The sequence below is a fragment of the Lichenostomus cassidix genome, chromosome 6 (genome assembly GCF_008360975.1).
Source record: "Lichenostomus cassidix isolate B80296 chromosome 6, HeHo_3.0, whole genome shotgun sequence".
NCBI lineage: Eukaryota > Metazoa > Chordata > Aves > Passeriformes > Meliphagidae > Lichenostomus > Lichenostomus cassidix.
In genome coordinates, this window is record NC_139487.1 from 7,316,144 (window position 1) to 7,341,568 (window position 25,425).

Sequence of the window (25,425 nt, forward strand, 5' to 3'; positions counted from 1 at the left end):
TACATGTATCGAGTCATTTCTAAATTCCAAACTACTTAAATAGATTTGAAATGCCAATGTGTTTATTCTTAATCACACTCTGCAACACTGCAGTGCAGCCTCATGTGCTGTATAGAATCCAATGCCAGTTGATGCTTCCATCTCCTCTTTACACATTTCTGATAATTACTAATTTAATTTTTCTTTGATAAATGAAGTAATATTAGTTCACAACGTATGGACACCATTCTACTTCCATCTGATTCTCATTTATGACTCTGGACAACTAAACACTGAATATAAACAACTAGAACATCTTGAAAGTTATGTACTAACAGAAAACTTATTTTCTGGGTCTTTCCACACTGCATAAATATTTTTCTTTAATCAGATAATAAAAATCTCCTTACTCTCAGGAAAACACAAAGGCAAGTATGTTCCAAACAGCATGAATCGAATTTAAACTATAGAACTAACATCTACAACAGAGTCTATACACATAACAGTGACTCCCCAAGCAATATAAAGAAATAAACAACCTTAAGCTTTGCTATTAAATGAAGCAATTAGTGCATTATATTATTATGGCTCTGCTCTTCTAATAGCACAGCAATATGGAGGTAATTGCTATTACAGACTGCACTGAAACTACATTTATAACTTAAGTGCTCAGGAATGCATAAAACTTAATCTTTCACAGCCACTGCTTTACATTTTCTTTGTGATGGCAGATTGATAATCCATTTCTAACTCCAGAAAGAGGAAGAATTGCATAAATGGATGTGTTCATATTGGAAAAAAAATACAGATATTTAAACTTGTTGTTGATGGCAAAGACTAGAGGTGAAACAACTTACTCAACAACTAAACAATTTATGAATAAAGAATGCATTTTATTACAAAATACAAGAAATATGTTTGATTACAAGTGGAACTAAAGTCAACCTCATGGGATAATTTTGATTTTTTTTCCAATAATGAGGATGTTTTTAAGCTTTGTTTGAATACCCTAGAAGAAACTTAATATTTCACATGCAATATTGTCTTTCATAAGCAATTGAATTAGCATACTATTTAATCCATAATAATAAACTGAAATTCAGATAGTAACAAAAGACTTACGAAAGAAATATTATTAATGTAAACATATGGGTTATTGCACTTGTCCTGCAGATACAAACAATGCAGAACTACAACCACCACTAGGAGAGAGCACAGAAACAGTTGCCATGTGCCCAGGATTTCAGGTTTTGGCTTTTATAAAGATTCCCTGACAGTAATTTTCTATACATACCTAGAGTATCCAGACACCTTAGCAACTGGCAAACGTGTAACAAAAGGACAGAGACTGAATACTTCATAAACTGAAACTTCAGGAATTTAGACATACAGAGATATACTTACTAACTGCACCATTTGGCCAGAAACTAAAATAAATATCCTTACTCTTTAAAAAACTTTTATTTAATGAAATTTTAACACTAGTCTCAGTAGTTAGAATCTGTTTTAAACTCTGATTCTGTGTGTCTAATTAATCTATTTTTATCTACAAGTTTTGCATGTGAATACTCATAAAAATAAACTAAATTACTTTTTTAAGATCTGATTGGAACAGAAATGTAAGTTTTAAGCACATGGAGGGCCTTGTAAAGAAAAGCCATAATCAACATCAGTTAAAAAACTGCAGGTCAGCCACAGCATTCCAGACTGTCCCCACTGCCAAGGTTCCTCTTTCAGATTAATGAAGCAATAACAGCACAGCTGGAAAATACCTGACCTCTACAAAAATGACCCTTTGTGGATCTTCAAGGGGATGCCAGAGCAGCCCAGGGGCAACCTGGTGGTAAAATATCAAAGGAGGACACAAGTACACCAAGGCCAGATTTCTAAAGCTCTGCTTTTTTAATGCAGCAGTCTTCTCATCATATATTTACTGCTATCAAAGTAAATACATCAAGCAGTATTAAATTATTAAAATTGTGGCACCACAGCAGTTTTTATAACACCTCCACCTCTTTGCGTCTTCAGCTTTAACAAATATGCAGTAAGTATTTCAAATTACTGAATTGAGCTCTTGGCTCATGACACATTTAAATGTCTAAAACTTGTGTATAGACTAAGCTCAGAACTTAAGAAAGCAACAACTGATTCAGAAAAGCAGGGCAGAAAAAAGATAACTCTGTCTTTGGTAAAATTAATTGCTCTCTGGAGATACTTATCTCCATCCCTGGACTAGAGGAGGAGTGTGGATTACCAAACTGCATTAGAAACCAACGTTTTGGAAAGCTAAGTTAAACTGAGATGAAGCCACACGAAGTTATTCTGCATTAATATGAAAAACAGTGTTTTCACGGGTAATAAAAAGCTGAAGCAATCTATTCAGAAGACTATGTCACATATAATAAGGGAGATAATCAAAAGTACTTTCTAGCCCAACTTGAACATAAATAGCACAGGCTCTATCTCCAGGATTCAGCTGGTTTCCAGACAGCACCCATTTTTTACAAGACAAGGCATAACACTCCATCACTTGCAAGGTATCTAGGAAATGTGATGCTGATAGCATCATATATTTTTTCTTCCAAGCATTGTTCAAAAACTCATGATGCAAAATAAATAAAATTCTGAAATATACCCATTGCGTAATTATTTAATTCTTAGTAGAATATTTCAGGTTTTCTAAAAAAAGTATGCCTTTATTTATTTGTACTGTGAGATTTGTTTTTAAGGTGGCAAAAGGAATATTACAGAAAAGTAAGTCTGAATCAAATCAATTTTCATATATTTCATTTTTTAAGAGTAATTACTACATCTAAAGAGTAATTACTACATCCACTTCTTTTGTACTTCATCAGTTTGATAAGAGAATGTGACTTGCAAGAGAATTCAAATACCATATTAAACATTATAATCAACTGGACAAACGAAAATATTGTTCTACTTTAGAAAAAAAAGCCAGCATAAAACATTTTCATGAAAGACCATAGAAAGTTACCAGTGTGTGAAAGTCAGAAAGTTACACTTATTCAGATCTTAGGACTCACACTATTGACTTGTAAGTGCACATTCTACAAATAAATGTAGACCAATAAATAATATTATGCTTCAAAATGAGAAAGGAGCTCTGTTTCATTAAAAATTAAACCCACATGTAAACTGAAGTGAGAACAAAATCAATAGCTCACACCATCAGATGCATACAAGAAGCTATGGAATATGCAATACAGGGATACAGTAAAAAAAAAATCAACTGTTTTGCAAAAGTGTCATTTGCACAGCCATTAACACTGGCAGGAGATAACCCTTATATGTTTCATGTACTGAATTTAGTCATTATTTTTGTATTAAAGCAAACACATTGCATTGATATCTACAGTGAATGCCACAGAGAGCCATTAACTAGTCCTAAAAGAGGGATCATGTCTCAGCCTCTTCTACCACTGTAGGCAGCTGATAAACGCTTGCCAAAAACAGACCCAGGCAATATCCACAGGCTATTCTCACCAGCATCAAGCAGGAGTCCATTTCCCACACTGCCCCCATTTTCTGGCTCCCAGGACAAGTGGCTGTACTTTTTGGCCCCAATACGAGCTGTATGATTATGTTTAAAGCCCAAACATGAGCTGTATGTTTATATTTCAATCCTACACATAAAATATGGATATGAACATCAGGGAAGTGAAAAACTATTTATGGTAAGAACAGCAGTGGCACAAGATATGAAACCGATTATGGACTCATTAAATTCTCTTCTATTTATAGTCTGCACAATCCTATAGGGAGGCTTTTCCATAAGAGCACAGCTCAAAGGGTTGGAACCACTCTACAGAATGAAAGCTGACACCCATCTAGTCTTGTCTTATCAAACAGTTTTCCTCCAAACTGTATTCTTATCATATATTTACAAACAACAATCTTTTCTGCTCTCAGCCACTCTGTTGTGAAATTAAATTCACCACATCCTTTTATCATCTCCTAAAGGCTCCTCATGCTTCACTCAGCCTTAATACCACTTGCCATGCAGAGCCTTTTTTGAGTTTGTCTTTCTTAAATGTGTATTGCCAAAATATTACGAAAATGTCCAGGGCCTTGAGAAGGTCATGAATGCTGCTGTGATTTGTCCCACACACCAAAACCTTTAGACAAAATGGAACAAAAATCTGTGTAATTTATAAATAACTTGAAGGTGTTTGGGATTAAAACTTTAAAGAATCATATTAGCTGGACTGGAGAAAGCAACACTGTGGTGTTTGAAACTCAAGTGAGAAAAATACTGTACAATACATACCTATATCATATGCAAGAAAGTCAGCAGAGAAACACTTTGCACCATTGCTCAGGGAAGTATCATTATGAGTGTTTCCACCAAAAATGAGCATAGCTCCATTGATTAGGACAGCTGAATGAAGGTATCTTGCAAAGCCACTCTCTTTCAAAATAGTCCTACAAAATAGGAACATATTAATACATACTAATGTGTGAAAAAGTGCACTTGTACATCAAGGACATTCACAGATGAAAGCAATATGGAACACAAGGAAACTACTAAACTATAGCTATTACTCAGTAAATGTGATGAAATTTAATCAGGTTTTTTCTAGGATTATCAATTTTCTCATGGCACGACAAATATGTATTTACCATTTGTTTAAAATGTCACACTTTTAATAAAAAAAAAACTGTTTGCCAAATAATATAGCTGAAGTAAGTTTTAACATGCTTACATTCTTCATTAATGATTAGTGATATGGTAAATTTTGCTCAAAACCGAATGAAACCTTATTCATAGTATTAATTCCTCTTCTTATATATCCTTATTTACCCCTGTTGGTTTTTTGCTCAAGAAATGCAATAAAAATTCCTTTAGAAGGCTCAAAGAATCTTTAGACCATCTTATGTATTGTAAAATGAAAACCTTGGAGTTTTTTACTAATTAATTGAACACTCAGACCTGGAAAGGAAACTGTAGAAGTCATTCCAGGTATGATAAAAACACTTGCACTGCTTCATAAATTTATGCAGACTGGTAAACTCAAACATAGAGGAGTTCAGTAGTGCAAAAAAAAGAAAGCTGTCCATGCACATTGAGCCTTTGATCTCAATTCATTCATTTTAGCCTCAGTGTGTGTGGTCTGCTCTGAGCCAGGGCAGAAATGCAGCCCCAACAGCAGCCAAGAGCTATCAATGCCACAGTCTGAAAGTGGCAGATGTGGGGCCAGTAGAAAGAACAGAATACAAACTTGATTCAAACCCAGCAAATAAATCTTACCAAGGAAGAGAGGAACCATTTGTGGGTTTTGCCAGATGAATTAGTTAAGTAGACCAGCTGTGGACATGTTTGTGAAGAGCTGAGTAGATCAGCAGTACAAAATACCTTTTACATTCTCCTAACAACCTTTCATTGTCTCCGTAATCTAAGTTTACAACTTTAGACTCTCATTTTCATTTATGTAACTGCATGCTGCTCACATCTACAATTAAACTTTGTCATTTGTTTCCTGTAACAAAAATGACTGAACTATATTTCCTTCTGACTGAATAATACTGTCTCTCTTGAATCACTCTCATAATATTTGTTCAACATTTTTACATCATTTTTGTGTTTGGGGGAGAGGTGTTTAAAGTACATCTCTTTTTTTATATAATGACATAAATTAACCAATAAACTTGAGATAGTTTTAAGTGACAAAAGACTGCAGGTTTAAACAAATTGAAAGGAAGGCATCAAACCTAAATTCTCATATTATTATTTAAATAAATTCCCCCCAGCCCTAGAAAGTAACATCAAAAGAAATATCAAAGACTAAATGAAAATAAATGAGTTTTTTATCGCTTAAAAATGTGACAATTTCTTCAATCCACTTGCATACCCACGCATGTATTTCTGCTTTTGACCCCTTTCTTTTTTGGACCTATTAAGCAACTTGCTTTTCTCTTGTGTATTTCCGATTAACATACTTTGAAAACACAGCACCACAGAAGTGTGTATTCTTAACCAAGAATTGGCTTGATCCAGGATACTTATGGTACCCCCCAGAAAAATGTGATATTTGAGTTCAACTCATCAGCAACGTCGAAAATTAGGAATGACAAGGAAATAGAACAAGACATTATTTGGAAGTTATTTTCAACTGGAAATGAAGGAATTCTGCTGCCATGACTTGAAAGAATGATGTTCTTAGGATATTATGTTATCCTGTCCATTCAGACTACAGTCACCTTTCTGTCTTTTGCTTCTCCAGTTTTGTACAGCCCCTATTGCCTAATTTACACTAATTGCTATACACCAGGCCCTGCCTTGATTACCCTGCCTTGCAGCTGTCTACAAATAGTTGTGTTGATCACTAAAGGCCTAAAGAGACACACTGTTCTGGGGAAAGCTAAGGACTCTCCTCTCCACAGTGGATGTAACAGTACACTCCGTAAGTTTTCTTTTTTAGGTTACTCTCTTTCCTACTTGTGACCCAACTGTGTTGCCCCACTCCTGGTCCCTACCATAGTGTGACATTTTTTTTCCCCTATTTTTTGCATACTGTGTGCTGAGTTTCATCCCTCCCAGCAACAGTAACTTTTCCTCAAGATTCAGCAGAACTGGAAGTTTGTTAATTTGGCCATGATTTTCACTATTCATTAGCATCACTAATGAGGGCAATCTAGAGAACTCTCCAACACATATCAACCCCATGCAAATTCTGTGAGAGTCTCAGCACGCTCTGCTCTGAATTCATTATTTATGCACATATTCGTGTATCTGCAAACATTAGTGGGTGTTAACTGTGCCGATGCCAAGTGCTGCACACAGCAGCACAGCTCTGTAATGGTGACAGAAATACCCAGGAGCCAGCAGGTGCTTCCAGTGCTTCAGGGCATTAGCCAAGCCCAGCTCCACACTGTCCCCCAGCTGCCAGCTGCAGCAGCAGGGCAGGAATGCGAAGCAGTGCAGGTATTACCAACACTGTAATTCCCCATCGTATTTAGGAATATAGCTCACACTAGGAATCAAAATATTGGCCCCTCACATTCCAAGAAACATAAAGTTTGTTTAACTGATATTAAGAAATGAAAACCTGCATGCCACTGAGCTAAACAGGTAATCAGACTTGTATATCTAAACTCAATGAAGCACAGGCACCTCTGTCAGATCAGCCACTGAAATTTGAATGATTGCCTCAGAAAAACAGTGAGGACCAGCAAATGGGATGGACATGGGCATGAGAGAGCCAACAAAGCTCCAATTCATCCTCATACCACACCTGTCCAGTGGCACATTCAGTCTGTAACCTCACTGAGTGCTTGGAATGCTAATTATAAGGTGTGACAGACACAGTAAATAAAGACTCAAAGATTTTATTACTATGTGTCATTACCCCATCCTCTGAGCCCTTTTTCAGTCCCATAGTAAAATTAACTCCCAGTGAAAATCTCACAAAACAAATAAAATACATGAGTTCTCTACAAGCTGCAGAGAATCCTACATTAGTATAGAGTAGATCGGAGCATTCTTTATTAGTTTTCATATGAATAATGCATAAAAATATTCCAACAATTATTATTATTTTATTGTTGAACAGACCATCAAAGAAAAAAAATCACTTTGTTCCAAAAATAGAATATAATAAGAAAGCATTAAAATTCCAGAAATGTAAAAATACATTAAAAGGAACAAAAAATTCTCATAATAATGTTTCCAAATGCCATGAGTTAATGGTTTTAAGAGTCTCAGAGAAATCAAACCCACATGTTTCCAACATTTAAGGTGCTTAAAGTGAGGCCATTAGTACTCAACACAAATATTAAATTGCAAGAATAAAATGGTCCCAGAAATAGTTCTTGATCTGAAGTCATCTCTAAGGCAAGAAAAAACATTTAAGGTTGCTTTCTATGCATAACATACAAGTAGCCTTCAGAAGTTACAATAAATTTGAGGAACAAGGAACTGACAGAAATAGAAACACCAAAAGCATTCCTACATAATCCTAAGGATTCCTACATAATACCAAAAGTTTTCTCTTACTTCTGATAGTTTCTTCAAAAACAACCTTCCACAGTTCTTAGGGTTTTCTACTAATTTAACAACCACTTTAACACACACCAGCAGTATATGCACACCGTGAGGAAACAGTTCACACGTGCTATTTCTGCACAGTGGTTATGTCTGGATAGGAGAACCTTTTCCTAACTTGTGGAACATGCACAAAGCTTCCTCCCTGCCATCCTTTCAATATATAGCTCCATTAATCCACTGACTCAAGTCCAGTCCCTCAGCACAACTCTTCCAGTTCGTTGCAGAAAATGCTCTGTTCTGCAACGTGCAAAGGACATAGAGGTACCTGCATGACTTTGCTAGAACCTTACTCTACCTTACTCTACACAGTTGTGTTTTCTTTAACAACCTATAACTTAATTTCCTACATAATAAATGCAACTTACCACGTCCGAGTATTAACTTCGTATCTGTAAAGATCATCCACCAATCCATATTTATTGCCAGGCAATGCTTTGTATCCACCATGGACATAAATGGATTTTGTCAGCTCATCATAGACACTGGTATGGCCATATCCACCTTGAACAATTGCTCCTTTCGTTTCTGGTACAAGCCAAGAGTTAGACCCTTGAAGAAATATTAAAAAAACAGAATTTTAAGGCTTACTATTGCTAACACATAGTACTAGGAATTTTAAGTATACAAAATAATTTCCACTATAACTCTAAATACAGCAATAACTAGGGATTTGTTTTAAGAAGCTATTTTATTCCAGTGTATCAAAATATCTACAATCAGATGAAGTTGTCAGACTATTATCTGCTATTCTTAATTTAAATCACAAATACATTGTGGTTACAGCTGCCAGGCAGTATCTCATCCTCTCTCATGTGTGACTTCAGCACTCACATTAAACAAACAAACAAAAAAGCCCAAACCTTTTTGAAAATATGAAATTAGCAGTTATGATTAATTCTCGCCAAAGATGGCTGATGAGAATTCAGTGCTCCATCTCCTTCAGAGTCATTAGGAACACCTGTGCTCAGTCCTGGGGAGTCTGGAGGAGCCTGGCAGAAACCGAACTGCAGTGAGTCGTGAGAAGCACGGAACAGAAGGTAGCTCCAAGTGTGCATGGATATGGGCAGACTCTTTGGGAGTTACCGTAAAATTATTGAGCTCAAATCCACTTCCAACGACTGCTTCTTAGTTATTTAACTGCAAATATACCCATTCAGTTGCTGAAAACTCACAAAAGAATAATTTGATAGCAGCTCATTAAATTGGCGTTTAAATCATTTTACATCACATGATTAATAACTGCAAGGAGATACCAAATAAAACCAGCCACAATGGCTATTATGACTGAAGAAGAGAACACAACCGGAAAATACTTTACCATAGCAGAAAAACAGGCAGATGTTAAGTGAGTTCTTGCTGCCTGTAGCCCCAAAATGTCTTTATTTTTCCCCTCCATCTTCCTAGATGATGATGCAAGTCACAAAAAGAGCAAGCCAGAAGGAATTTTGTGCACAAGGCAGCCTACACAGAAGAGCCTGTGCTGATTGGGAGTCAGTTTTACAGATGTGAAACAGAAGAATAAATTCACTTCCAGCCTCTTGAAGATTATGTGAGAAGAACAGAGAGCCTGGACAAGGACATCCAAAACGGAGCAGTCTCCCAATTCTTATCCTCAGTTGACTGCCATTATAAAGGTATTTATCCAAGGCTAGCACACACCACCATACACCCTGCTTCCTCTGAAAATTAGGTTAAATTCCATTCCAATTTTTATCTGGTGTTATGGAGGTAGCTCAGATTAACTCTTTTTCTCCAGATTCTTCTGTTCATGAAGAGGCTCACGATTTTCAGTTATCACTGCTGCTACTGTACTTTCATTAAATAGATTCTAGGCACTGCCTCTCTAAGTTAGATTTTTTCAGTAACAAGTGCTCATGGCAAGTTATAAAGTATAGATTCTGAGGAAGAATTGTGATGATTTTTGTGTATATGAATGCTGATATTCGTGTAATATACTACTCAGAATATTTACAATATTTATGTGTAGTGTAATGTAACTAGTATTTTATTTCAATCCCTGTGTTGGATATTATCAAGCTATTAAGAAGTGCAATTCTAAACACATATACAAAATTTTTACCAATAATACTGTGTACTACATACCTATTACTTTGATAACAAATAGATTTATTTGATACAATTTCTTTAAGAGGGTTGGTGAGGAGTCAGCCTGCAGATACACCTCTCTATTACCAACAGTAGCTTCATTTATTCATTCAATGATCAGCCCTAGAGATTGGCATATATGCTTTTCAGGGAAAAGGAACTATTTCTCCACATAAATTTACACAATGCAGTTGATAAAATGCATAATAGAATGTTTTGCATTTATATCTGACTGATTCATGTGGCATTTATGGAGCATTATGGTTTAAGTAGCAATGGTTGCACTTGTGATCCTGAGGACTTTTCCAACCTAAATGGATCTACGATTCTGTGGAGCATTCAGAGTAACACTGCACATTGCATCACTTTACATGATCTGGGCAGAAATATGAAAAGCTGTTTCTTCTTGAACAATAAAAAACAGGTACTATGAATAACTACCTAAATTTGAGAAAGGAGGTCCAGCAACACCTTTCTGAAATAAAAGTCAAAAGCAATATTACAGTTGCTCCTTCTATTTCCCGTTCTAAAATTTAGCTGAGCTGCCTGAATTTCAAATACTGAAATGTGTATGTACAGTTTTGATATATTTCATACTGCAGCATCTTGAATATTGCATCATTCAGACAAAAATGCAACCCTGTATATTTAAAGACATTGCTATGTATATGATCTACTTTTTTGAAGCAGCTTATTGATACAAATCTTCACCTATTTTTTTTTTCAACAAAAAATCAATTTTTATTGAAGGTGTTTACATAACCCTTTTCATACTCAGAGATCCCCCTCTTTCTATCATTATATCACAAGAACTGGATTGACCAAGTAAGTCTTGCGAAACTGCATTCTCAATAGCTTAAAAAGTCAAATCCAGAAGGAGCTTAATGTATAAACAAGCCAAAAATAAGGAAATAGGATATTTTTTTAATTTTTCAGTATTTATATTTCAAGTCTAGTACACAGTGTAAAAATAAGGAAGATACATTGGCCTGATCTGTCCTTATCACAACATAACCTTCAGACAGATCAGGTAAAAAGAACAAAATGTCCAAGAAGCACCTTGGTGTGCCATCTTCATTTCATCACAGTGATAAACTAAATTTTTTCAAGCAAGCAGGGAGCTTATGCTAACTTTAACAAAAAAGAGGAAGCATGTTACATCATGGGGCCATTTATTTTTATATTATTTCAAAGAAATGCTTTTAATCAAAAGCAATCTATAACCTACTTCTAAAGCCATAAAAAATCATTCTAAAGAACACTGATATTCTGCTAATCTAAAGAAACCTCTGTCTTGTACAGAAATAAAATCACAGAAGACTTATTCAGAAGTTTCTTAATATATAAGGAGCCTTTATAAACCTCAGCTAAAACAAAACACCATTATTATATTCACCTTGAGACTCACATTGAGATTCTTAGAAGGTTTATGAGGTATTGCTAACCTAAAGGGAAATAAATTTCCCTGGGGAGTAACCCAGAAAAGTTTTATGGTTCAAGTTAGTAAAATCATTCACATAATTCCCATATCAGGATTTACTGGTTCCTCGAAAGTCGTAAGTCTGAGCACAGCGAGAAAGGACAACAGGAAGCTCTTTTGTTCCTGCAGCAACCACCACACCTCTGGAGTAGAAATAAATTAATGTGCCTTTGCATGGCAAAAATCTACCTGCAAACCCTGTCCAATTATTCCAGAATTTATTCTGCTTGGATAGAAATTACTTTCTCCCCTGATCTGACAATGCCAGAGACATTTTCAGATCAGGTACACCTTTGATTGATATATTTTATTAGCAAGAACTGCATACCTACACGAAAAGCTAGGGATTCCACAATTATTTCAAACCTCTTCAGATATTTCTTAACCCAGACCCCATGGAAACCATGCTCACAGCAAGTAAAGACGGCTTCAGCATCAGAATTCCACATTATCAAGTTCATCAAAGTTCATCAACAGAATTGGATCCCAGAGGTTTCAGTTTGTATGAACCAAAGGATAAGCTGCCTCTATGTCCCTTTCAATAAGCAAGTGGTAAATGCTAGAAAAATAGCTCTCATTAGGACTAAAATTACTGATAACATTCGGAAACAATAAAGCAGTACAATTTGAAATGTTAAAGTAATATGTTTTTAAAGCAAGCATAAAAGAGAAAGAGAAAACTGGGTTCTTATTTTTCTTTCTATAATGTTAGATGCCCTTATTTTTAGGAAATTTCCTTTCCTATTCAGGTGAGTTCACAGGAATACTTCTCATTTCCTATGTCTTTTAAGTTTGGATTCTGAACTGCCAAAATCCTCCCAAAAATAGAGTCATTCTTAATTCAAACCACCAGCTGGAATTTTATGGTTAAAAATGTGTTCCTACAGCTGCAAATCTGTAGATAAATGCCACAGCCAACACACAATTCAGGAAAATTTACCACAAAATTCATTTAACTCCGAGGGAAGGGAAAGGTGAGAGATGCAATGAATGGGGTAAAATGAAACATGAGAATTCTCTGTGGCAGAAATGGTTCAGTCACACCATGTTCTGCAAAGCACTGCAAGCCCCAATAATCAGTCCTTCATCAGATGAGGAGACTAAATGGGTTTCCACAATAATACCCTATATTATTACAAGTTTCCGTTATATTTGATGCAAGTGAAGCACATTTTCTCTAATAAACCAAATTTCTCACAAGAATGTGATAAAAATATAACCTCAAAAAGGAGACATTCAAACTTGAGAATAATTGACACATAACTGACAGAGAAGTGCTTTCTCTCACTCCAAGCTTATCACCATGGTAGGAAAGGTTTGGGATTTTTTCTTTGTTTGTTTGTTTGTGTTATATATGCTTAGCTATACTCTGTTTTATTAATCCTCCACAAATGCACCTGTAACAATTAAAAAAAAATTAGAATAGGAACAAGCTGTCCTTTTCAACCATAAGGCCATCAATAAAATCAGCCAGGCAGAAAATTTTACACTACAAATCATGTTCCCTTCTTCATAATTAAACTAACCACAATAATAGGTGAGAATAAAATAGGTGCTTCTGCTCCATACTAAATTAGCAGCACGTGAAGAAACAAATAATTTAAAGTTGCAACAGACATTACACTGAATGACCATGCGGAAAGCTGGAACAACATATTGTTTTCTTCACAGAAAAAATATATCATCTCTGGCGGGTCAAAAAAACCAACTTTCTGAAATTAAGTTTTTCCAAAAAATGGCCTTTAATGCTTAACAAATCTTAGAAAACTCTTGTGAAACATCATTCTAAAACCAGTGTTTTATAGTAGTGTTTCTGCAGGTAAATTGGAATTTTTCAGTGTGGATAAAGCACATCATGGTGCTCTTCGTCTTATTACCATTCACTTTTATCCTTTTTCAGCATCGTTGTATAATTTTGACACTGCTATCAGAGATAATGCCAGGGAGAATAAGGACATTCTGAGTTCTGAAGGGATTTCTCCAACCTATAAATCTGCTTAAACAGTGTTTAGATACATATGCATACATGGAAGAAAAAAAAGTTAAATTCAGCAATTAAAAACAATTGTTATTCTTTAACATGTAGGTATTACTTTGAAATTTTGTATTATGCCTTCTGCAATTGCATAAATAACTGAGAGACCAAGGTAAATTCAGTAGAAAAAAGGAAAAAAAAAAGTAGAGGGTTATACCTTGAATTAGTAGTCATATAAATATTCCTAAGACTTTATCAGGTGTAGATTTTCAATATTATTCCACTGAAATAGTATCTTAGATGTACCATGTGTATAATAAAAAGATTTCTCCTGGTTTATTTAATTTTAGCATTTAAAATCACCCCTAGGAACAGCTTGCAGTTCACAAGGGAAAAAACCAGACAGACATGGTAGGTTATTTACAGAAAATTAGAGTTCATTTTCAATTATTACCTCCAACTGCAACATGTATACATTTTATTTAGAACCCTATATATAATGATGATCTAAGTTATTACATTTAAAAAGAACACAACAGAATGAAAATAAATAATACACCAACATTAAAGAACCTTTAAAATAACTAAATTATTGTTGGTTTTGCTTTTCTACTCTGTGGCAAAAACAGCAAGTCTGTGTTAAAAAACTACATTTCATCACAACAATAACCATGGTGTGGAATTTCTGGTTTCAATTTTTATCCCCTTTAGGGTATCACAACCTTGTACACAATGGAGAAAGTCACAGTGCTCCAAACACTTGTGAAATGCTATTGCTTAACATAAAATCTGATGTACATAATTTGAAGGAGTAAAGGTCAGGCTTTATTTATTTTGGAAAATTCATATTTTTCTTTCTGAACACAGGAGTGATACTCACTTTAAAAAAAAGAAATAGCACTTTTCATATCAGTAGGTGATAAAAATTATTTGAACGTGACTTACTGATGTAGTACTCTTGCACAATGCTGGTGTAACCATATATGGAAGAATATCCAAAAATTATGATCATGACCACATCTCTGCTGTCCAGCTCCACTATGTGTGCTGAATGACCTTCCACTGCATATTGCTGGCCATGGACCAGGACTGCAGGAACTCTGCTACTCCATGTCTGACTGGGTATGTTGAACACCCACAGTTCATCAGTGACATTGCCATTACTTGTTTCAATTTTGCCTCCATACATATAGATGTCTTCCTGTAAAAATGGGAAGGGAGAGAGGAGAAAGCAAATAATGGATTACAGAGAGATAACATCTGAACTGCATACTCCTGTGCTGAGCAATATTTCATAACTGAGCAATCTGATTTAAATCTTCACATTTAATCTTACATTAACCAGCTCGATATCAGACACTAATCTCAGACAATGATACTTAAACTAAACTAACAATGATAAGGAGTCTATTTCTCTGAAAAATAAACCTAGCCATGAAAATGACACCGAAATGAATCTCAAACAGATTATTTCAACCAGAAAACCTTTAATTACATGGCTCTTCTAATCCATACTGCAGCTTTCTATTTTTAAAAAGCTAAACAGAAAGGATATTATATTGTTTTCTTAAGGAACAGTTCACAGAATTAAAATGTGATTTTCCACACACAGTCTATGGGGATTTCATTCAGCGCGTGCACAAGAGAGCACATTCTCTCTTGATAGCAAAGTAATTTAAGTCCTGAGAAAATTCAGTCACCAGAACCCAAAGAAAAGGGACAATGTGTGTATGGATTCATAGAATGATCTGGGTTGGAAGCTGCCTTAAAGATCACCTTGTTCCACCCCCACTGCCACAGGCAGGGACACTTTCCACTAAACCAGGTCACTCCAAGCCCCATCCAACCTGGCCTTGGACACTTCCAGGGATGAGGCAGCCACAGCACCTCTGGGCACCCTGTGCCAGGGCCTCATCACCTTCACATTGAGGAACTCATCACTAATACCTAAACCAAACCTGCCCTCAGACAGCTTGAAGCCATTCCCCCTTGTCCTACCACTCCATGACCTTGAGAATATCACCCTCCAGCTCTCTCGTAGACCCTTTAGGCAGAAGAAGGTGCTATAAGGTGTCCCCAAAGCCTTCTCTTCTCCAGGCTGAACAACCCCACCTCCCTCAGCCTGTCCTCTTGGAGAGGTGCTTCAGACATATGATCACCTGGGTGGCTTCCCTTCAGGACTTGCTCCAACAGTGCTTATGCTGATGGTCCCAGAGCTGGACACAGGGCTCCAGGTGGGTCTCACGAGAGCAGAGCAGAGGGGCAGAATCACCACCCTCAACCTGCTAGTCATGCTGCTTTTGAAGCAGCCCAAGCTGTGGTTGGCTCCTCTTGAGCACATTTACTCAAATCAAGTTCTATAGGAGGGTATTTTGAGTTCTTTTTAAGGAATGCAAAACAGATATTCCCATCATCATGAACCACATCCCTCAAACAGCAATGCCATCTGTTCTCATAACTAATGAGTGATTTACCTAAATATTGACTGAAAGCAAATCCCACTCAATTTCACTTCATCTGGATTTGCAAGCCAAGGTATGCAAAGTCACAGAACAAATTCCAGATTGTTGGCTTCACAGACTAGCTCAAGGACAGTTTATACTGGGTAGGAAAAAACTTCCTCTGGTTCTGAGCTTGATACTCAGTCTTTGCTAGGACATAACCACCACATTCACTCTGCATCCCATTTGCATGCTGTACAGATGGTAGCTGTCTTCTTCATATTGCAATATAATGTTCTGGGGCTTACCCTAAATCCAGCCTTACCAGGTTTAAATAAAGAAAAAAAAAATTAAGGAAGCTGCAGGTTTACCACATTTGGCAAAGTTTGACTTGGCATGGAAAACTGAGCCTCAGAAAGAGGCTGGAAGAGAAGGAAACTACCTAAGAAGTTCGTATCAATCATGCAGAAATTTCAGACATTGTACAAAGAGATGATGGATCTACATCAGAAATTTAAACTTTCGGTTATTACTATTGTACATATAAAGAAAGATGAACTCCTGACTTTATGAATTGGCAGGCATGGCAAATATAGGTGATCAGTACAATGACAACTCTTTTTAGTCCAGTAAAACAAAGGTTTAAGAGAGTTATAATGCTGTCCATATGCTCATGGTCAATGGTAAGGAACAGAGTTCAGGACAGTAAAGAAAGACTCCTCATTACTCAGAGAGATTAGTCAGCAAATGACTGACCAAACTGTCCTATATGTCTTCAACAGTACACTTCAAATTCCGGCAAAATTTTCAACTATTTTTTTCATTTGAGGGAGGAAAACATTTCTCAATTTGGAATTTTAATCATTCCTATGCAGGGATACTCTGTGCTACTGGTGGCATTTGAACAAAAGATGTTCACAGAAGGAATTTGTAGTAGGATTAGAGAGATATGTATCTGAACCCATTTTTTTCCTATGAGATAAAACATTTCAAAGACCTTGGTGAAGACCCACAAAAACTGAAGAAGGATGTGCACTGATCCAAGGGAATGGCTTGAAAAAATCAACTTCTTGAAAGGATCCTATATGGCTCATTTCTTACAATACCACATAGATCCCTAAAGTCAAACCAGCATCACTAAAATTGTGAACTACTTATTTTCAAATGCAGAAAACTGACTATGGCATAAAGAGAGAACTAATTAGGGAGCTGCAGGGGCTGTATAATAGTATTTGGAAAAAAAAATTGACACTGAGGAAAGACACTTCAAAAAAAAAAAAAGAAAAAGTGACCTAAAGAGCTGCTTGAACTTTGAAATGATTACTCAGACAGCTGACAGTAGGAAAGTCCTCCTCACAGTTCTGCCCAAATGATTCAAAGTTCAGATAAAAGAGCACTTCTGTGAGAAGCAATCTTTTAGGTGACACAGCAGATCCTGTATACAAGAATATTCACAGAGAAAAAGACAAGAAGGTCATGACAACTGCTTTATCAGCCACAAAACCAGATTTAACTAAGTTTTGCTAAGGGCTATTTCTGAGATTAAGAAGCTCCTAGTGCTGGTGAAAAATGCTTTAAAAGTAAGTGATGATCAGCTGAACATGGAGGAAAACAGGCTAAGAGACCAAACTCAGCAGAAGAAATACAGAATTGAAATTAAAAAATGTTACATGCCTACTTACACAGGGCAAAAACCAACATCCTAAGCATATAAAGACAGACATTTATTTGGAAAGCCTTATCAGGAAGAGATTATAGGAATGACAAGTGCAAATGTTCCTGTGCAGCACAAACACTGTGATAGAAAAGAAGGAATCCCTTTATAAACTTACACTACCTTTAAAAATTACTTCTACGCTAAATATAAATGAAGGTATATGCTAAAGGTGAGGCTTTCTGGCAGACACAACACATAAGATACAGAGCTCAAAGTGTGTTAGTACACAAACACTGCTGACCTTTACCTGAATTAAGCATAGTAGATGATATTCGTTTATAAGATAGCAAACCAAGCAGGACTGCAAAGTAAATTTTTTTAAACGCAACAAAAAATATTAAATTGAGAGTCTTTGTGAAATTAGTGAGCAAGAAGAATCTGGCCCAAATGAAAGATCTTAAAAACTGTACTCATTTTAGAGGAGAGAGAAGGCCAAGAAGCAGACTTTTCCATGGAAGAGATAACAAAACAGGTAGATAAGCACCAAGAAGATACAAGGCCTCCAACACATTCATATTTTACACTTTTGATACCAGGTACCACAACCAACACCTTCAATCACAGTGTGAGATAGTAAAGCTGATCATTTACTCAATAAATTAATCTTGGCCATATTAGATATATTATCTCATATGAGTAACATTATGTCAGTTACAGGAACCTTGAAAGACCTTGTGGTTTTTAAATGAAAATTTCATGTGAATATTACTTTATGCAAATTGAAGTATATAGAAATACACTGTTTATTGAACTTCCAAGTTCCTGCTCAGTAGGGCATTCCAGCAAAAACTAGAAATTTCTTCCTGTGAACAGAGCAGGTTGACAGCTCACTCAATCATGACATTCCCACCTACAGATCACATCAGTTGGTTTCTTGGCAGGTGTTCAGGTCCAAGCCAACAAAACAGCCAGTGCAGCTCCTGTTTACTTCAATGGAACCAAAACTTTCCAATAAATGTGTCCATTTTCTCAAATCACCTTTTTTTTTTTCCCTGGGGAAACTACTTCAGAGGAAAATTATGATGAGCCATAATGATAAAGAAAGGTGACAAAATGTATATGATCTGTAAATATTTGACTGTACATATTGGGCAGAGAGGATGACAGCGGAAGGCAGGAATGATAAGACCAAAGCCAGGATTTGAACAAAATAGTTAAATCATATTTCTCAAGAGAAGAAGAAAATATTGATTTGATCTAGGATTTCTCTTACAGAGTAATGATTGACACACATATTTTGACTAGACAAAATAGAACCAAGAGAATAACTCAAATATAGGAGAAAAAGTAAACTGTCACAATTTGAGTGCTGGAAGACTCAATACAACTTACAGCAGTAAAATTCCTCTTAATTTCTTCATCTTATTGATTCCATCATCATCTTTGGAAAAGACGTTTGTTAAATAACCAAATAATTAGAATAAAATTAAATGCCTGGTGGGAGAGGTTAAAAAAGACAGAGCCAGACTCTTCCCAAGGTAATCCAGCCTACAAACCAGACGTGATGGGCACAATTTGGATTACAAGAAATTCAATTTAAATATAAGAATAAATATTCTTTTTTTCTTTTTTTTTTTTTTTTTAAATTGAGAATGGTCAAGTCTGGAATAGGTGTCTCAAAGATCTTTAACAGAGGAGAGCATTTTACAGTGAGGAGAAATGAAACAGACCATGGAGGATATTATAAAAAGAGCACTAAAAGACCAAGAGCACCGACTTGTCTGTTAAGTCCCAATCAATACACTGTACACCAAGTCTGTACACCAGAGTAACCCATCTACTCACTTCACACTGAATCCTGGACAGACAGCCAAAATCATTAGTTCCATTGACCTTGCACATCCTCCTTTCCCTACACCTTATCTCAGTGTTAATATTCATTTTCTATTTCATATAAATGCAGTAATTCTAAACATCTTAAACTTATCACATTTTTATTCCTTAGGCTTTTCAATTTTTCTTTTTTCCTAAAGGAACAATACTTAGCTGCTCAGACTGTACCTGGGAATGACAAACTCTTATGCAAATCCTGCCTGCATTCCAAAAGAATCTTATCTGGTAGCCACCACTAAAAAAAAGTGCAAAGAAAACGCAATAAAGGGATAATTTATAATCCATTTCTAATGAATTGGAAACAAGTTAATCACATCGAAATAACCACACAATTTTCATTTTGTATTTCTTAACTATATCATGGCTACGCAGAAAACTTTATCTCTCAGAAACAAGTTTTCTTCCCTAATTCTTATGTAACTCCAACTTCCAAATCCAATTCCTGAAGAATTGGCCAAAGAAATGCTACTCACAAACCACATGAACAGTCATTCTCTATTTTCTTGAAACAACATAATCAATCTTTTTTCTCCCATAGATTGTATCCATGCATTGGTATAGAAATTAATTTTATGTAAACTAACAGTATGCTAACATTTATTAGGATTTTTGTTCTCTATACTTTTACATGAAATTTCTAAAAAAATATTAAAATCTGTACATCATTAAAAAATTCCTCGATTTTTTTTTCTAAGAAGATATAAGTGCATCTCAGAAAATGTCATCTGGTGATCACTCATCCATCACAAGCCTGTTTTCTGCATTCAACATGAACCACCTGTTTTAGCATTGTCTAATATCTCCTCTTTCTTTCTCCAGTTATCTCCTTTAATATGGTTACCAGTATCAATAACATCTGTGTTATATCAAAATTAAAAATTAATTATATTTCTACTTGATCCAGCAATCCTCCCACTAGATCCGGGCTAACAGACTGGAAAGCAGTCTCCCTTCAACTCTAACTCCTGCAGCCTGATTTGTTAATTCTTAGCTTATTGTGGGACTATATCCTCTCTGAATAAGAACCTAAGTTACATGGAGGGACATTTTAACTTAAGTTCCCAACAGGACCAAATTCAAGGTCAAGACAATACTGCACCACATTGTATGTCAGGAGGTCAATCTAATCAAGAGTGCTGTCACTTTATTTCTTCATTATTTGCAGTTTTCCAATGGTTGCTGGGCATAGTTAAAGGTGTTAATTAAGCTGACCTTACTTGGACTTTGCTTTCAGACCAATTGGAATATAACATTGAAACAAGAAATGAAAAATATTACACTTTTAAATAATGAACCAATCTCTTGATGAACTAGGGCCACTTAATTGAAGGGAACTCTGAACAGGCTTTGCTTTAGACTACAAGCAAAATTCTGTGACAGCTCATCTCACCTACGTCTCACACCTTTGAGATCTGCAAATCAGAATTAGAGAGCAAGTTCTGCATAAGATGTAATTCAAAGTCATAGAACAATAGAACTATGGAAATTGTTGGTACAACCTACCAATAGCTACTAATAGAATAGTTAGAAAGTACTTTTACATTCCTAGTGCTATTCAAATTATACTACAATAGCCAACAAAAATAGGCATTAAAAGAATAACAATAAACCAATTGGTGAAAGATTTTATCTCATTCATATTAAAGTAGAAAAGTTTTTACCCTTTTTTGCTTTGTTAACGCTAGCTTTTGATGAGACTAATAAAAATACCAGAAGATATACACAGACTCAACATCAATACCAATTAATTTGTAAAAGGAATCAAAACAATTAGCCTTTTTTAATAAAGTTTTAAAAGTGGAAGTAACACTCATAAAGCTCAAATGAGTTAAATTAAGTTTGACTGTGTATAAAATGGTCTGTATGTTGCAAAGTATCTTTATGATTACTACTATGTCAGCTTGCCTGCCTCATTTCTATTGCCAATCTCCAAGGAATCAAACCTCAAAGCAAAGCCATCCTTCCACTGTCTTGGGACCAGCAGCAACAGTTCAATTACCAGGCCAAATTCAACCAATTTTGGTGATACAACCAAAAACTGACTGAGTAGAGTCCCAGCAGTGACCACATACACACCTTGCAGGCAACTCCCTTTTTCCTTAATTCCAGGGATCTGGATTTACAACTTATTCTTTAACTCCCTCCCTTGCCTTGCCACTGTTTATCAAAGCTGTATGTACCTACTCTAAAAACTTCACAAGTCATTTCCTCCAGTGTCTTTAAAATCCTATTTCTTATATAAATTACTTCAAAGTATGTTGATATACCGTCTCAATACCCAGCCTGAGGAGGCACTGAATGTACCACTGTCTAACTCTTTAGTTGGTCTAAAAGCAAGAGCACTTTTATACTCTTTCCTCTATAAATGCATAAAAAGTCTTAGGAATTTATTATAACTATACATCAGCGGGAGTCTTCTGATCTTTTTTTCTTCAGAATAAAGAAGAACAGTACTTCAGTTTTTACCAAAGAAGCTTTCTGAGGGAAATGGGCACAGTAACTGGCTTCATTCTCCACAGAGTCAATCACACAGCTGCAATTTACCTTGCACCACAATCGGGCAGTGCTGGCTCTGCACTCTCACTCCAGCCTAGCATTAGGCTTTGAAATCTCAGGAGCTCAAGTCAAAAACCTAATCTAATTTCTTCTCTGTGGATATTTTTTTTCTCTCGACCATAAAGGAAACATTACACAATTACTAGTACACAGCTGAAAACACAGCTCAAAGCTGCCATCTCTAGGTATTATGTTCTACTGCTCTTCACTCTAAATTCTTTTTTCTGTCTTTTTTCAAGAGACTGAAGATCTGAAAACAAAAATATCAGAACTTTATCCTAACAAGTTAATGTAAGCATTTATTGGAGAAGGGTGTACTTTTTCCCCTTGAGATTTCTTTGGCTTGCATTCTCAGCTCCTTTTGGCCCATGTAACTTTTGACATTTGACATAATCACTAGTACAAACAGCATATTAATTAATTATTTCACAAGTTCATTATTAGTGAATCCTAATTGCTAATTAACATATGTCTTCAACAACAGCCACAGCTTCTTCACTATACCTTTGCTTGCAGATTTCATTATTATTAACATGAGTTGCACTTCCTCACTGAGAGCCAAAGAGATGTCTGAATTAACACAGCTCTATTATATTTAATATTTGCTGGTGAAAGCATTTCTAAAATGGTTACCCTTTAGTCTGGAATGTCTCAAGAAAATATTAGCACTGTCAAATAAAAAGGTTAAATTATATATTAAGCCTTTATTCTGAACTGCTAAATGATACATTACTCAAATAATTCTTGACTAAAAAGTCCACATTCTACAAGAAGTGTAATAATCAAAGATACTGGTCAAAAAGATCTGACCTTTCAAAGAACAGATAATACATTAGTAATGAATCAGGGAACTGATGGGAAAAAAAGCAGGTTTTGAGTTGATGCTAAGCAGGGGATTCACAAAATCTAGTTTATATTACTACTGAAAACATTTCTACAATATTCACCATGCCACAGACAAAGTCAACATCTCTGTAAGAACAACAGATGCCAGGAAAACAAGACAAAACAAAATATCAGCCCATGACTTCAATTCTGCTCAACTTACAGGAGGCACTCAATATAGAAAACAAGACCAAACATAAAAAGAAGCTAAAATGTACAACTAAAAGGGCAAAATCTTTAATGACAAGGGTAAGATCTTTAGTGACAATATGAAGATATTCTAAGATACCATAAGACATTTTTGCTCAGATCACATGAATGCTACCTATTTAAAAAAGAAAACAAAACTTTCCATTACAAATAACAAAATTAACTTTAACTTAACAGAAGGATAATGGAGACTTAGAAGAAGAATTCAAAACAAAGGTTCAGAAACTCCAGCAGATTAAAACAAAGACAGACATAAAGCCATGAAACATCTTAATGATATGCCTGCAAAAGTTACATATAAAGTATTAATACATCATTTTTCAAAGGCATTAGCAATACATCTAACTAGATACTTCATGGTGCCAACAGACTGTCTGAAGGAGTATTCTGAGAAGTGAAAGCCATAGCGATAAAACGAGGTTAACTTTCTCACATGAGTTCTTCATGGTAGACTTTACAGGTATTTCCATTGTAAAAATTAAAAACAGAAGGTTATAGTAGGAAAAAAAACCCAAACCTGGTAAAGAAAGTCCCAGGAATCAGTTCTGAAGGAATTTAAGAGCTAACCCCTGTCTGTAGCAAGTAAATTCCTGTTTAAAAATGTGTCCATTCCAAAAGACGGATAAGGGAGAGGCCGAAAGTACAGAATTCAGTGAGTGAAACAAACAGAATAAGAAAAAGTCTATGAATTTTTCAAAAGGGAAGTTATGTCTTGCAAATAAAGCACTAGTTTTTTGTGAAGAAATCAAAGGTCCAGAAGATACATTTACCTGAAGTTTCCAAAAGATGCTTGACAATATTCCTCATGCCCTAAAGAAACTAAGATGTTCTGGAACAAGCAAAACAGGTAACACAGGGCTAATTAAATCTATGAAGTAAAACCTGGGGAAAAAAATAGTAACTTCTGACATGAATAAAGGTCATTAGTGGTGTCCCACAGACACCACTGCAATTGGGATTTTTTTGTTCAATATGTGACAAAACAAGCTGGCAGAGGGATGAGTGGAAAAATGGCAGTACTTTTTGACTCTACTATGCTATTTAGAATAACTGAGACAATGGTCAAGTGCAAATAATTGTAGAAGAATCTCCTAATACTGAACGTGTAATACAAGAAAAAATTAAAGGGTAAATGAATGTTCACATGCATAAGGATGAAAAGATGCCTATGTGTAAAAAACAATTTTAAATCCATATATAAAATAATGGGTTTTGAATTGCCTAGAATGAGATCTTTAGGTTGTAACTGACAGTTCTGTGAAAATACCAGTTCAAAGATAAGAGCAGATTGTCAAAAAGCTAAAATACCCTAAGGAATTAATAGAAAAAAAAATGGATCCTTAATTCTCCATGACATCAATCTTTAAGGTAAGAACACACTAAAGACTGTGATTCCCCTTTTTTCAGAGGAGATATAACAGAATTAGAAGAGGTAAAGGCAATGGCACAATGTTATCCAAGGTATAAAATATCTTCCTTTTAGGGGCTTACTAAAAACACAAAGAATTTTCCGTATGAAAAAGAAATGGTAGAGGATGTGATGGTCTTACAGGAAGCCATGAGCACTATGAGGAAATAAATGGACAATAAGAAGTAAGGATTATCAAAACTAAACCAGATAGTACCCATTTCTCAAAAGGTGGTATTTCTCAAAAAAATATTCTGCAATTCTTAGGCACAGGATGATGACGAAGTTTAAAAAAATACATGGTCCAAAAATTGGGGAAAAAAACCCAAAAACATGGATTCTTAATTTTTCTACAAAAATACTATCCTATTTTAGGAAATCCCAGCTGCAAAGTAGGACAGTATTCTGAGGAAGCTTCTATAAGTTCCTGTCATCTTTTCTTATATTCTTCCCTGGGCATTCAGTGTTACCCATTGTTCAAGACGTGTTACCAGGCAAGGTGAACACTCTGGTCTGACTTGATACAATCCTTTTTGTCCTTCCCTGCTGGGGGTGCCTTATGCAAACAAAGGACATTTGTGATACAAATTCTGTGTTTGTCATAGTGAACAAGTTTGTCACCCTCTGTAGCTTGTCACCCTGATAGACCCCTCAGGCATATGTTGGAGCCTTCTCTCCACTCCTGTCCCCTTGTGCTCCTGACTGGATTCCCAGAATAATCCCCAGACCTGAGCCATCCCCTGCCATTCCTGGGGCTGCCAGAGGACTCT

The 25,425-nt window shown here is 35.7% G+C and overlaps 1 protein-coding gene across 4 annotated transcripts in view; it reads right to left on the reverse strand.

Moving 5' to 3' along the window:
• The window catches only part of ATRNL1 (attractin like 1), a 431,564-nt gene that overhangs the window by 350,825 nt on the left and 55,314 nt on the right, over positions 1-25,425 (reverse strand). For all 4 annotated transcript variants that reach the window (XM_085064762.1, XM_085064761.1, XM_085064764.1 and 1 more), the window contains exons 8-10: positions 14,551-14,806; positions 8,410-8,593; positions 4,268-4,422 (exon numbers count right to left, since the gene is read on the reverse strand). In XM_085064762.1, coding sequence (XP_084920888.1) covers positions 4,268-4,422; positions 8,410-8,593; positions 14,551-14,806 — 595 coding nt within the window. The remainder of the gene's footprint in view (positions 1-4,267; positions 4,423-8,409; positions 8,594-14,550; positions 14,807-25,425) is intronic.